This window comes from Anas acuta, chromosome 15 (genome assembly GCF_963932015.1).
Source record: "Anas acuta chromosome 15, bAnaAcu1.1, whole genome shotgun sequence".
In the NCBI taxonomy this organism is placed as follows: Eukaryota; Metazoa; Chordata; class Aves; order Anseriformes; family Anatidae; genus Anas; species Anas acuta.
Window position 1 is genome coordinate 7,588,689 of NC_088993.1, and position 14,920 is coordinate 7,603,608.

The following is a 14,920-nucleotide window of genomic DNA, read 5'->3' on the forward strand; positions in this document are numbered from 1 at the left end:
TTGCTATCCTAATCATCACCTTGGTCTCCCTTTGGATGTATTATGTTTCTTAAAAGTCGGTGATCTGTTGCAGCTTCAATAATTATTTTCCTCTTTGGCACAAAGGCACATAAGGATAAACGAATTGTAAAACTGAAAAATCTGAATATAAAAATATGAATATTTTGTCTCTGTAGTAGTGCTATAAACCTGCAGGTAAGAGAAAAATGCTGCGTATAGCACTGATGGCCACGTTAGATACTGCCTTGGCTTCATTTGGTTACACTGTGCATGTCTAGACAGTGAATTTGGATTAGGTGGTGAGACTTTCAGCAGAATGGAAAGTGTAACATGCTGTTTCTTGACTGGATTAAAGGTTCTGGTGAGGATTTCAAAGAAGCATTGAGCTAGTGTTGAATTTCAGCAGGAGTTGGGCACGCAGCTTCTCCAGCATACTGCTTCAACCGTATGTCGGTGCTGACTCGTCATGCAGAGCAGACACCTTCATTCAGGATATACACTTGGCAGGAGAAAGACAGAAGACAGAAAGGTTTGGTGGGGTGAAAGATGAGCCCCTTGATTAGTGTGTTTGTCTGGACTTAGGAAAACTACTGTTGAGTTCCTTCGTTGACTGTCAGGCACAGTGTATGATCTTAGACCAACTCTTTAGTTTCCCTAGGTCACAATTTCCCTTGTTCAAAGGGAACAATCACAAAGACCTGGAAGGCAAGGCACTGAAAACCTAAATAAATTAATGATTGCAGACAAGTTATAAAACTTCTAATAAGCTGTTTTTACTGCGTTCAAGAGGTGTGAATTTCAGCCTGTTCGGAACAAGTGTTGCATATTGTTCAATAAGATTCTCATGAATTGTATGCTAAATTTTAAAATAAGGCTTTTTTTTTATTATTCATAGCCTGTAATTCTCATATCAAATTTTTCACTTGCTTTTTACGTTTCTCTGTTCCTCTCAGGGTATGAATTCATGACAGGGCAGATACTGATCTTGTTTCCAAACATTTTAGTGACACAGTGACATCTTGTGGTATTTAACTGTGGCTGGAGGAACATATAGCCCAAGCTCGTGGAGTAGTACTAGTGTCCTTCCATGAAATAAGGAGTAGACTGGCCATGGAGAAACACACATTGGTGCTGGCTCCCAGATATAAAACAAAGCAGTCTCCCTCATTTCCCTCATTTAGGCATTGTGGGTGGGGTAGAGGACGTGCATGTCAAATTTTGACACTATTTTGCATGGCATTGTCACAAGCAAGTTAAGACATTTAACAGTTAAGGCAAGTTTCACAAGTTGGTAAAAGGATAAATGACTTTGCATTTGATTGGAAAGCTCTCTTTGAAGAGTCATTAACAGTGTTAGCTGGATGGGTAATAAGGTGGTGTTCTGCATTTTCCATTAATGCTTTATATGAGAAAATAGGAAATATGCTTATTACACCTGCAGGCAGATAAGGTGAGAGATGCAGCAGCACCTTGCAGGGCAAGCATATAACTAACATAAATTTTTGGTCAAGTAGAAGAAACTGTCCAGCACTGGAGGGAGCTGGGGGTGTTCAGCCTGGAGAAGAGTCTTTTAATACCTAAAGGGGGCTTGTAAGAAAGATGGAGAGAGACTTATAACAAGGTCATGTAGTGATAGGACAAGGGCTAATGATTTTAAACTAAAAGAGGGTGGACTTAGATTATGTATAAGGAAGAAATTATTTATTGTAAGGGTGGTGAGGCCCTGGCCCAGGCTGCCTAGAGGAGCTGTGGGTGCCCCATCCCTGGCAGTGGTCAGGGCTGGGCTGGGTGGGGATTTGGGCAGCCTGGCCTAGTAGGAGAGGTGCCTGCCCATGGGACTAGGTGATTTTTAAAGGTCACTTCCAACCCAAACCATTCTATGATTCTGTGATAAGTACATGCAGTGACAATGTACTGGTTTAAATATATGGGCATTTCTGGCATAGCCTTTGGCATAGGGAAACATAGTTAGGTGGAGAGGGCACTTTGAATTGCAGATGGGATCCCGTCTCCCCATTTGAGATTTGCTCAAGCCAGCATTTCCTAGTGCCTGCTTGTTTTGGAATTCCAGTCAAGTGCTTCTTGAATTATTGCAGTTGCTTCAGAATTGCTGTCTAGCCTTTGGTTTCCTGTAGATGGTGCTGAGGTATTTCAGGCAAGACCCAACATGTCCCTTAGTAAGCTGGTTTGTAGTAAACCATGAGTGTACAAATCTTTTTATAGCTCAATGTCCGTTGCATTTTGAATGAAATGTCCTTGTTTTATAAGGTAGTAATCAGTAGCCAGGTCATTTTGACTGTAGTGCTACTGCTGCTGTTGTAACTGAGTATTATTAAACTGACAGTTTGGAGGTAAGCAACATCTATTTCCTGGGACCTTTTTGGCTAATACCTAAAACCAGATGTTTCTCTTCCATTAGTTGAGAAAACAAGTTTGAAAATCTTTTTCACCTTCCCCTCAGAGGAAGGGGAACCTTTCCTGCTTTTACAATGGGGGCCTCCTGTAAGCCAGCCTTCAATTTAAGGAATTAAGACTACTTTCACCAATTGTTAGAGCAGATAATTTGTTAGCGTGATGATAGCTAAGTGCCCATCTGTTTTTAGCAAATTTTTATTAGCTTTATATTAGAAGAAAAGTGAAAATACGATTTTTTGAGGGGGAGGAGAGGATTGGTTTTTGTTTATTTGTTTTTAATACACAAAGAGCCTTTATACATTTTAGCCTAGTGGGATTTGAACTGACTGGTGGATCTAGCCTCTCATCACCTTAAGGGGAAGAGGAATAATTATATGAAAATTAATGAATTATTATATGTTATTTATATGACTGTACTATGACATATAAGCCAACTACAGTTAGTTGACCAAAGGACAGTGATGTCTTTTACAGGGAAGAGTAAAACTATTTGAAAGCTCCAAATAGTCACAACCTCTAGCAAAAATAATCTCAAAAGCTACAAGCTCACCCCTACAAAACTAGCAAGCATGTTATTAATGTATAGTGTAAACGGGATAAACATAAGATGTGGTGTGTGTATAGGAATTTATAACCAGTTTATAAAATGTGAGGTGGGATTGGCTGTGTTTTGCTGATAGTTGTGAAAAAGAAGGCTGGGATTCTGTAGGATCTGGCCAACTTTAAGATTCCCATTTTGTGGGGATTAAATCACAGTTGCTATTCAGGGCAAAGCATAAGAACAGAGCAAAAGAGCATTGATATTCCCTAAAATATTCCACAGCTTCCTGCAGCTTGCAGCTCTGGAGGTGCTTTCTGTATATTCAACAGCCTTAAGCTGATCTCATTTCCCGAAATTAGTTCACTCTCCTGCAAGCCAAAGTAAATATTTAACAACCACAGCATCCTCTGATAAGGAGCTCCATGGCTTAACTGGTTGCTCTGTTTCTTTCTGTTTCTTTTTGAACTTTGCTCCTCCTCCCAGTCTCATTAGATGTATTTTAGGTCTTACACTGGAGAGACAGCGAACAGCTTTTTACTGGTTACTCTTCCCTGATTCATTTTCAGATTACTACAAAATCCCCTGTCAGTATCCTAATCCCTTGCTATGTATCCCTCAGCATCACTCATCATGTAGCATCTAAGCAGAGATTTCCAACAAAAAGTGTTGAAATTAAGTTTTCATGAGAGAAATGGAACATCAATGAGGATTTAATGGAGGATTAGAATATGGAGAATGAAGCCATTTTTACCCAGTTTGTCTGTGGCAATCTGCATTCATACCTGTGCTGTTCAATGTGTTCATATTGATAACTGGCCTGGAAAAAGGGGCAATGTGTGAAGTGACAAAGTTTATAGATAATAGCGAAGGGAATAAAAACACAAATAGATGTGGAAGATTTGAAGAAAGGTTACTGGAGACCAACTCATCAGCAGATGATATTCACTATGGTTGCATGTAAAGTAGTGCACATGAGACAAAACAAACCTTGTATAATATATAACTGTTCTGAAAAGGGTGTTTGGAATTAGAGCAGATGGTTCAGTGAAAAACGTCGGGGTGCAGTAGCACTGAAAAAATCCCCATAAAACGTGAAGAGAAGTTGGGAAAGGAGCAAAGAAGAAAAGAGGTAACCCTGTACATTTCTTGTAAATCTACCACACCTTTGAAATCTTTGTGTAATTCTATGTTTCCTGTCAGGGGCTATGTAAATGTGTCCCAGAGACAGAGGCTCACGGTACAGTGCTGGCCAACGCAGTGTTCTCACCTTCTGTGGTCCTGTGTCTTCTTGGTGCTGGACTGGGGGTGGGATAGCGAGGTCTGTGCTCTAAGTTTTCCTTTGGATTTGACCTGTTCACTGCTGCTAGGTACAGATGATTCCACTTTGGTTTCTAACTGTGTTTCAGCCTCTTTAGGATAGGATCAGCACAGTGGAGCTAGCACCACATCTTTTACATACGGACATCATGTTATAGAGTTACATGTGCTCAGTGAGCATGGATATCACCACTTACACAGGACTGTTTGCTCCACAATTTTAGTTGTTTGAGAAGAGCAAAGTCGAAGTGCAGCTAGGTGACTCTGTAATGCAACTTTGATAACTTACAACTTGTTTGCTTGGTTCTTTCTTCTGTTGCCAGTTTTTGGTGTTGTGCTTCTGTCCCTAAAGAAGGAAGCTTCTGGGTGTGCATGGTCCCCAGCCAAACAGCTGGCAGCCAGCTCATGGGGATTCATGAGGCTTACAGTAAAAAGCTTGCTAAATAGATGACTTTGTGGGAAACAAATAAAAATGAAAGCAAATGCGGATCCAAACTTCAATTTCACACAACAACAGCATGGCTGAGGCCTGGGGCCCCTCTGGGCCCATGTGCTCCCCCCGTACTCCCACAGGGCCACCCCGAGTAGGGCAGCCCAGGCCCATGTCCAGGTGGCTTTGGGAGATCTCCAAGGAGGAGACTCCACAGCCTCTGTGGGCAACCTGTGCCAGGTCTCCGACACCCGCACAGCACAGAAGTGCCTCCTGGTGCTCAGAGGGAGCCTCCTGTGCTCCAGTTTGTGCCCACTGCCTCTGCGCCTGGCCCTTGGCACCGCTGAGCCAGGGCCTGGCTCCATGCTCTGTGCACCCTGCCTTCAGGGATGTGCAGGCATCGGTGAGATCCCCCTGAGCCTCTTCTCCAGGCTGAGCAGTCCCAGCTCTCGCAGCCTCTCCTCACAGGAGAGGTGCTCCAGTCCCTTCATCATCCCTGTGGCCCTACATTTGATTTTCCCAGTATGTCCAGGTCTCTCTTGTACTGGTGAGCCCAGGACTGGACACAGCACTCCAGGTGTGGCCTCACCAAATCTAGGTAGAGGGGAAGGATCACCTCCCTTAACCTGCTGGCAGTACCTTCCCTGATGCAGCCAAGGGCGCCGTTAGTCTTCTTTGCAGCAAGGGCACATTGCTGACTCTTGTTCTTCTTGGTGTCTACCAGGACTCTTAGTACCTTTTCTGCCAAGCTGCTTTCCAGCTGGGTGCCCCCAGCATTTGCTGGTGCTTGGGGTTGTTACTCCCCAGGTGCAGGACTTTGCACTTCTCCTTGCTGACTGTCATGAGGTTCTTGACAGTGCATTGCTCCAGTGTGACAGGGTTCCTCTGGATATCTGCATGGCCCTCTGGTAAATCACACTCCTCACATTTTTATGCCATCTGTGAATTCAACGAGGGTGCACTCCATCCCATTGTCCATTTCACTTTATTGGACTTTACTGTATTTCATGAATCCTTGCATATATTTTGGTAAAACTAATTGATTTTGACTGGCTAAGTGCAGTCACATACATTGTTGCTGGTGGATGTATTTTGTTCCCAGCCAGATTATTAGAGACTTAAATTATTTTCCATCCACAAGGGGAGGAGTGAAAGAGAAATTGTTACATAAAGCTAGCTATAGTGAAGGTTTGAAATTGAATGCAAATGTGGAAAAATGAAATTAAAATTGAAATCAGAGCTCAAAATCTGTTTTTCTTGTTGTCTTTAATTTCAGGCTATTGTTGTATAATGCAATGTAGACAAAATTATGCTGTGGAGAATGTAATTATATAATTAAAGCTTTTGCCTTAATGCACTTGGACCAAAGAATGAAAGGAACCAAGCATATATTTTTCCTGAGTGTTAGAGTACACAGGGAGAATATCCCTGCAAATGTTTCATATTTTCATGTTTCTTTGCTTCATTTTGGTAACGCATTTTGACAACCACACTAACTTTCACATAGTATCTTAACAGATTTGTGCAATTGATTTTTTTGTCATGTTTTCTCTTGTGGGTGTTTGGGCCCCTACACAGTGTGGATAACTACTGCTTCAAGGTGCCCTTTACCTTGATGTATTTTAAGATAATTCAGCTTTCTCTGTCAGTTAGTGTATGTCTGGTGGGTTAAGCAGTGTTACCGGAGTTGCAGCAAGACAAACTGAGGTGTTTGCCATGCTTTGCATGTTCCTTCAGGGTTTGTAGCCTCTAAATGGGTGTGAGATGGTAGCACCGGAGAGTGGATTTAGCTTTTCAGGGAATTTTTTTTTAAAGGAAAACACGTATAGTGTTTGTTCCATTAACATTTTGGAAAATAAATACTTCTCAGTGTTCAGTGCAGGATTTGAGAACAAAACCATGGCCCCTGCTTTACAAAAGCTTTGTCTACAGTGAGATTTGACTTTATGAGTCTGATCATGCAAAAGGCAGGACAGGATCTTGTTTGTGCTCTCACCACTCTGTTGTGGTTTGGTGAATAGTTACACTGGCAGCCAAAGCTACCAATGCCTTTGTTTTAAAGCTGAATTTTCTGATCTCTCTAAACTCCTTATACAACCAGATGAACTTGAAAAAGAGCATGTTAGTTTGTGGCCTAAAATTAAGCACTCGGAATAAATGTTTAAATCACCACATAAAGAATGTTCAAGACATGTATTCAATTTCTGTCTGCTCCTGGCTTGTTTTTAAATGTGTTTTGAGCAGAGGGGAAATTCTTGGGTTTTATCTACACAAAAGTCATATTACAAGTCTCAACACACTCAAATTTAAAATTTAGACTGGAACGTTTGCAAACTGAAGTTTGTAAAAAGAATCACAGAATCAGAATCACAGAATTGTCTAGGTTGGAAGAGACCTCCAGGATCACCTAGTCCAACCTCTGACCTAACACTAACAGGTCCTTCACTAAACCATATCACTAAGCTCTATATCTAAACATCTTTTAAAGACCTCCACGGATGGTGACTGAACCATTTCCCTGGGCAGTCCATTCCAATGCCTAACAACCCTTTCTGTAAAGAAGTTCTCCCTAATATCCAACCTAAACCTTCAAAATATTGTTTTGTTTAGAAAAAAATATTTTAGAACAAACTTCAAAAGCAGAGGACATCTTAAGGGAGCTAGAGGTTTGTTTTTTTTGTCTGAAACCTGGCCTGTAAAGGTCTACCTGTGATTCTGTGATCTACAGTTACAGACCTGCGTGCGTACTCCTTCTGATGGATTCCAGCCAGCTCATCTTTAGGAGTTGGTGCCATGGAGTGATTAACATTTTGAGGAATGGGTTTTGTTCTCGGGATGAAACATTCTGAGGACTGTTTTTTTTTTTTTTTCTTTTTCTGAGGATGAGGTTTGAATTCAGGCAATATTCATTTAGCCTCTGATGCACTTTGTTCATCTTGGAGGACAACAGCCTGTAGGCATCTTGAGAAGTTCAGCTCTCCAGTGTAGACAAAGTTGGCTTTGGCTTAAGAATGATTAGGGAGTTTGGTTTTGTTTCTAACTCCCTATACATGGAAAGATGTTCTGGGCCTATAGGTGCCAAGAGCATCTATATCTGTGATATAGGTGCTCTTGTCTGCTTTGTGGAACTGAGATTTTGGCAGAAACTACTTTTTGTGGTTCAACATGCTTTTGAAATGCAGGAGTGAGGGCAAATAAGGCAAATACTTATCCCAAATGGAAACTTTGCAATTCTGCTTTTCAGCTTGAGACACTTTTCTTGGATGCATATGTTTAAGTCTCAAGTCTCTGAACTGTTTATGGATTCTGAACAAACGGAGCTTTTTCCAGAAAGATGGAAAATGGTGGTGAAAACATTGTGCCTTATTTATCTTTGCCCTTTCCATCTCTGGTCTAGGGAATTTTCTAGTGTAGTGACCTTGCTGGAGACCTTCAAGTAACTGTTCTCTCTTGAGATACTGCTGCAATGTTAAGAGCAGAGGGAAGTGGCAGTCAGTGGGATATAGTCTTGCAAATTTCCCCAAAGCCTCATAATACATAATGCTCTGTAAGTACACATTAAGGAATCCCTTGCAGCCAGGAATCATCCATCTTGTCCTCATCCAGTCTGGCAGTAGACATGGTACACTCACCCTTCTCACCCTTTTCTTGCCCTGCTCTGATTCCCGTGCAGAAATCAATCTGGTCCACTATTTTTACTTGGTATACACTATAAATGCTGTATGTATTTATTTTCTTCCCATTATAGTCTCTGTACAACAGGAGTGGTCCGATTACATATCAACAACTGGCTGGAAGTGAGTTTCTGCCTGCCTCATAAAATCCATTATGTTGCAACAAACTTTATTCCTCCAGAAGCAATTGAGAGAAGCCTGAAATCGATCAGGTAAGAGCAAGTCCTTCAGGCTGCGGTTTGTCCTTTCACCAGGCCCAAGTATTATGCTGCAAATCATTGTACTGGCACAGCTGGGGGGATGAAAGGATGCTGAGTGGTGGGTGGCTGGGGCGTGAGCTGAGACAGGACTCCCTGAATCTTATGCTGAGGTACTGTGCTGCTGCTGTATACGTGGTGGTGCAAAGCCACAGCTTTCATGTTACCATAAGGTGGTTTGTTTAACATAATTGAGTTTGGTAGGCAGTGCTGCAGGAGAGGTCTGCACTATTTGCATTCAGAGAAATTGTGTGTTCATTTGAATCTGTTGACACAGGACTAATTTTTCTTAAAGAGGAAAGAGAGCCTGGGCTCTTTGATGTCTTATTTCTTGCTCTCTATGGTTACAGCTTTTTACCTGCAAAACTAACTCAGTCCTGCCTTCTTCCTCTCTTCTACTTCATTCTGTATTTCAGTGATGCAAATGTGCAGTTTTCAGTTGAATTCTTTAGGGTTAACTGTATGCCAGCACAGTGTCGTTTCTTCTCTAGTCACTAGGGTATCCAGTTATCATATAACCCTTTATCCCCATTTTGTGGGGAACATCTTATCTTGTAACATAAAAATAAGCTTACTCTGAATCCACTTACAGCAAAAGGATGATAATATTAGAGTGTCACTTTTACCAGATGAGGTATCATGGCCTGGGAATAACTAAACCTTTAGGAAAAGTTGCAGTTTACTGGGCAAATATATTCCTTCTTTTCCTGCAGGCCTTACCATGCCTTATTACTTCTAAATGATGAGAAGTCATTGCTTAATGAGCTCCCATTGGACTGCTCTCCTGCCCTGGTGAGAGTAATTAAAACTACCTCTGCTGTGAAGAATTTGCAGCAACTGGCTCAAGATGCTGACTTGGCATTGCTGCAGGTACGGGGAACTGTAAGCTGAAATTCTTTTAATTCACAAGACATTTTCGTTCTTCATGCCAGTGGGTTTCGGTGGTATATGAGCATGTTAGTTTTTTTTCAGCGTGAGCAGAGTGCACAGAGAAAGCTTCAGCCTTAGAGTGTGGGGGAAAGATGGGCGAAATGAAGATCAGTGGTGCAGTGATGGTGCACAACAGTCCTGCATCCAAAGCTGAATCATGGGTTGCCGTGGAAATTCTTAACCTTGTCAAATGTTTTTTGATGTGCCACATGTTATTTAAACCCTGAACTTACTCTGAAGGCAGAGTTAAAAGATAGAATATTTTGCTTTCATTTCAGCTCAAACAAGACTTTTTGGTCATCTGATATGACTTTTCTGTCATTGTATGGAAGTCCTGCTGAGATTTTGAATTTTGCTTTTTTGCTGTCCTAACTTTTCCCTGTTTCCTTAATGCAGGTTTTTCAGCTTGCTGCACATCTTGTTTACTGGGGAAAAGCAATTATTATTTATCCGCTGTGTGAAAACAATGTCTACATGCTTTCTCCAAATGCCAGTGTCTGTCTGTAAGTAGAAGGAAGATCAATGATTGTATTAAGAAATTGGTGAGAAGTGCAGATTTTCTTTCCTTTCCTATCTGACTGGATACAGGGTAGATCTTTCGTTGTGTATGAATTTGTTGCAATTGTGCAGAACACTAATCATTACATGTGCTGGAAACTGCAAAGCCACATATGAGTTTGTCTGGGGTAGGGAGCGGTATCAAAGCAGTTCAATATGTTTCTGCAGTGACGTGGGACTTGGAAACAATATTTACATTGTGATGCTACTCTTAGTATGTCCCATACTTTAGTACATCACTGTGTCCATATCAGAAAAGGTTGTATGATCCTTAAGCAGTGTGGAAAGACTTAGAAAACTTGATTAAGTTAAATCACTGAATATTTCACGGGACTGTCTGGGTATCTGGCACACAGCATCACCTGAAGAGAATCAAATTAGCAAGTCAGGGTAGTGTTGCCATCAATATTGTGTTGTTTCATATGATGGCATTTCCACTTACATGCCTTTCAGTAGACTGAAGGTAATGCAGATAGTCTGAGGGAAGGTAGTGGCAATCAAGGAAGATATGGAGGCAGCAGTGGATATTTTTGCTCTGCTGAAGATTGGCAACTTTTTCTGGGTTGTATTTTGAGATGTTTTTAGAATCCATGTTGGAACTCAGTTATAGGAAAATACTTTTAGGTCAAAACTAATGGGATGGAAGTACAAAAATAGTCCTGAAAGGGACCTTGAGGTCATGCACGAACAGCTGTGCCTGTGTCATACATGGCAGTGCTGTTCTTGAAGACAAACAGTTTTCTTAATATTTAACTTGACTCTCCTGTACTTCTAATCAGTCATATTGCTTTCCTTGTTCAGCACAGGCAGGGAGAGCAGTCACATCTGCAGCTGCATTTAGCTTGTTTGAAGATTGTGCTTACATACTGCCCATCCCCAGTCCTGTCATCTCGTGACTGACCAGTCCCTGTTCCTTTGATCAGAGACTGCACAGGTCTAGACTTTTTATCATTTTTATTTTTCTTCTCTGGATTCCTTCCACACCCTCAGTAATACAGTGAAGTTGAATGTAATGCCAAGATGAAAATACATATTCTACATGGTTACTTAAAGCAAGATGAAACATGCCATTAAGTACCCTTACTGTGTTTTTAGATGATAGAGGATATTTCATTTGAAATTGACACTTAATGTAATGCTTAAGTGGATAAATATTACACTGACCGGCACTATAAAACTGACTTCTGCTTTTTTCTCTTTTCTGTAGTTATTCTCCATTAGCAGATGCATTTTCTTGTCAGTTTCGGGGCCACAATCTGCCATCGATGCTTTCCAAGTTCTCCCTCCCAGTGTCACTCTCAGAGTTCAAGAATCCACTTGCACCGCCTGTTCAGGAGGTGAGATGGGGGAGCATGCAAGAGCTGTTTGGACAGTGTATGGTTGCCCTGCTAAGAACAAAAAGGACTGGTAATATTCCTGGAGTACCTGGTTAGGAACTTGCTACTGTAGGCTTAGAAGTTGCCACTTACTACATTTCCAAACGTGATTTGTTGTTTCATATCCATGTGCCAAAAAGCTGTGGGGATTTTCAAGATGAAGCTGTGTGGATGCTCTGTGGTAGCAAAGCACATTCCTAAAAGAAAAATCATAATGCTGCTTTTCCTTGAGTGATGTAGTATGGAAGAAGAGTGAAGGCCTGTCATAAACTGTAGGGATAATGCAAGTTTGTGGATTCCTCACAATCACATTTACTTTTATTATATCCCATCTGTTTTTAAAAGCAAACTGTCTATTCACTTAGCTTTTGGTACAAAACTGGAATTGTTTAAAGGCTATTGCAGGAAGTAGATTCAGCAGGTAGTCAACAGAAGCCCACGTGGTACAACATCAGCATTTTGATGTTCAGATTTGGAATAATAGCATATTGATTTTCAATTTGTGTGCTGTTATTTTGCTTGATCATGGTTTGCAGCATTTCTGGGAACTGGCAAAATGCAAGAAAGATCTCAGTAATGTAAGACCTCCAGGCTGATGCTGTTACATTTCCAAATGAAATAACCTCTGAACAATCATTGTGGCAAAGTGAGCACAGGCAAATTTTTTAACTGGTATCTGGTAGTGCTGTTTGCTAGCCTTTGTACTTTGATGACTTTCTGTTTATATGAAATTAGTCACTGTTCAAATACCTAGAAGATTAACATCAATCGAGCACACAAACAATTGCGAGAGAAGAATTTGTCGTAATTACAGGTTGGCAGAGATAATGATCAGAGATAGAGGTAACTAATGTAGCTTCTAATCCCCATAGTATATACTGGTCAGCTGCCATCTTTAGAAACAGGGGAAGAGCAGTGACTACTGTTTTGTCAGTACTTTGCTGTAGTTGCAGACAAATCTATGTCCTGAAAATTGAAGCTGAATCAATAGAGTTAATTTTATTTTAGCTGCAGTAGCTTTAGGAGGCATTTTTACTCTCAGTACTTTTTAAAAAATTAATTACCTGCTTTAGGACTTTTCCTTCAATACTTCTGGCTGTTTTCAGACATCTTACTTTTGTTTAAAATATATAAGTAAAATCTGCCACTCACTACTGCAGTTATGAGGAAAGCCTTGAAACAACAGTGTGAGTCAATGTTTGCCAGAGCTGTTGGAATGCTATAATAGCTCTTTTAGGCTGTGCATCTTTGCTCTGATGCTCTCATCTCTGTGATGGAGCTCTGAAGGTCAACAGCATGGGTGGTTTTCCTCATCCTTTTGGCATGTGTTCATGCACTGAGGATAAGGATGATGCTGTGAAAAGCTATGGAACTGCCTCCTGCAGTCTGAAAAGGGGAGGTGAGTTTCTGTGGTTGTGGAAGACTTGGGACTCCTTTGGCAAGACGTGCATGAGGATGAGCAAGACAAACCATAAACCAGCGGGCTGCTGTGAGAGATGGCTAGCTTCTTTTGCTTAACTTGCCATGCAAGTTAAGCATGGCAGTTCTTGAAGAAGTTTGAAATTGAGAGATGTTTTTGTATTATTATGTTCCTGTAGAAAAGGTACATTCCTCTGCTTTAATGTAGCTTTATAGAATTCCTGTAGTATTGTTTTGTTAGGAACTATCCTTTTAAGAGAGATGAATCCCTATCCTGGGGTGGCCAGGCTCCAATTGTAATTAACAGAGATCTAGTCGACAGAGCAAGTAATCTGATGAAATGTGGGTGTTCTTTCTTTCTGCTGTGCAGCAGTAAAAGATGCTGCACTGTGAACTGTAAATATTGTCTAATTGTGTTTGCTTTGCCTTTGAAAAAAAAATAACAAAGTTTGGACTTTTCATTGTAATTTTGTACATTGGAGTGGATGATTTTTAATTTGTGGTGCTTTTTTTTTTTAAACTTTGAAGAAATTCACTCGTGGTCATATCTAGTGCTTTTCCTCATGCTGACTGTACTGTCTCTGTATTTCTGAAGGTAGTCTGTACTAGAAGGTTGGTACTGTGGGAAGTCTAATTGCTAGTTACCTGTGAGAAGAGACCAACCCCCAGCTCCCCACACCTTCCTTTCAGGTAGTTGCAGAGAGCAATAAGGGCTCCCTTGAGCCTTCTCTTCTCCAGACTAAACAACCCCAGTTCCCTCAGCTGCTCCTCACAGGACTTGTGTTCCAGGGCCTTCACCAGATCCGTAGCCCTTCTCTGGACACGCTCCAGGGCCTCGATGTCCTTGTAGTGAGGGGCCCAAAACTTAACCCAGCACTCAAGGTGTGACCTCACCAGAGCAGCATACATGGGGATGATCACCTCCCCGGTCCTGCTCGCTGCACTGCTCCTGAGACAAGCCAGGATGTCATTGGCCTTCTTGGGCACCTGGGCTCATGTTCAGGCGGCATTGACCTGTCCGAGCCATGGGCTGCCAGCTTCTTCAGGAGAATTCTTTGGGAGACCATGTCAAAGGCCTAGCTGAAGTCTAGGTAGATGACATCAGCAGCATTTCCCTCATCCATCAGGCGGGTCACCCAGTCATAGAAGGAGATGAGGTTGGTCAGGCAGGACTTGCCTTTCATGAACACATGCTGACTGGGCCTGATCCCCTCTCTCCAGTGCTCCATTCCTCTGAGTAGATGAAAAAATGGGACACTGGCATTTCTGTACTTGGGGTACTGTGGTATTTTTTGGCTGGCAGGCGGTACAAACAACCTGCAATACCCTCAGTAAGGACAAGACTGCCTTGAGAGCTTCAGTGCATGTCTACTTTCTGCTTTGATGTCTGTCTGTCAGGTAGGTAGGAGGTGGCCAGGCAATGGCATCTGTCGAGACTGCTTGTGCAGTACGTTGCAGTTGAATTCTTCAGTGGTTGAATATCCATCCTATGTCAGTGGTCTTGTGCTTATATTTGCCAAGTCTTTGGGTAGGGAATCTCCATGCTAGCTTCCCTTTTTCTCTGTTTAATCTGCCTTGCTTGGATAGCAGTGCTGCAGTAGCATGAGGATGAGCCTATGCCTACAGCTCAGCTGATATAATGGCATCTTGGTGCTGCCAAGAGGAGGCGGCCCTGGTTTTCCTTTCCATTCTCAAGTGTGTGTACACATGCCTTCCTCCTTTCCCCCTTTCCTTTGTGCTGGTGCTCTGGCTCCTGTCCAGCTTGACTCTATTCACTTAACTTGTTTCAGTCTGGCTGGTTTTCTGCCAGGTTAGCAGGTGGAATTCGCTCAGGGGATCAGCAAGTTCCAGGACTGGCACAGAGCAAGGGAGGCACTTTTGCAGCTGGGTATGTGAGTGAGGAAAACAGAAGCAACTTGTAGCTAGAACAGCATTGATATCACATATTGTTACTGGGAAGAACTTAGCTGCATGTGTATGTAGCTTGTGGGCAATATTAGCTG

At 41.9% G+C, this 14,920-nt stretch overlaps 1 protein-coding gene across 3 annotated transcripts in view; it reads left to right on the forward strand.

Annotated features, from left to right (window-relative positions):
- Nucleotides 1–14,920, forward strand: part of NPRL3 (NPR3 like, GATOR1 complex subunit) — a 49,173-nt gene that overhangs the window by 19,950 nt on the left and 14,303 nt on the right. For all 3 annotated transcript variants that reach the window (XM_068699059.1, XM_068699060.1, XM_068699061.1), the window contains 4 exons: nt 8,452–8,589; nt 9,348–9,504; nt 9,961–10,067; nt 11,330–11,459. In XM_068699059.1, coding sequence (XP_068555160.1) covers nt 8,452–8,589; nt 9,348–9,504; nt 9,961–10,067; nt 11,330–11,459 — 532 coding nt within the window. The remainder of the gene's footprint in view (nt 1–8,451; nt 8,590–9,347; nt 9,505–9,960; nt 10,068–11,329; nt 11,460–14,920) is intronic.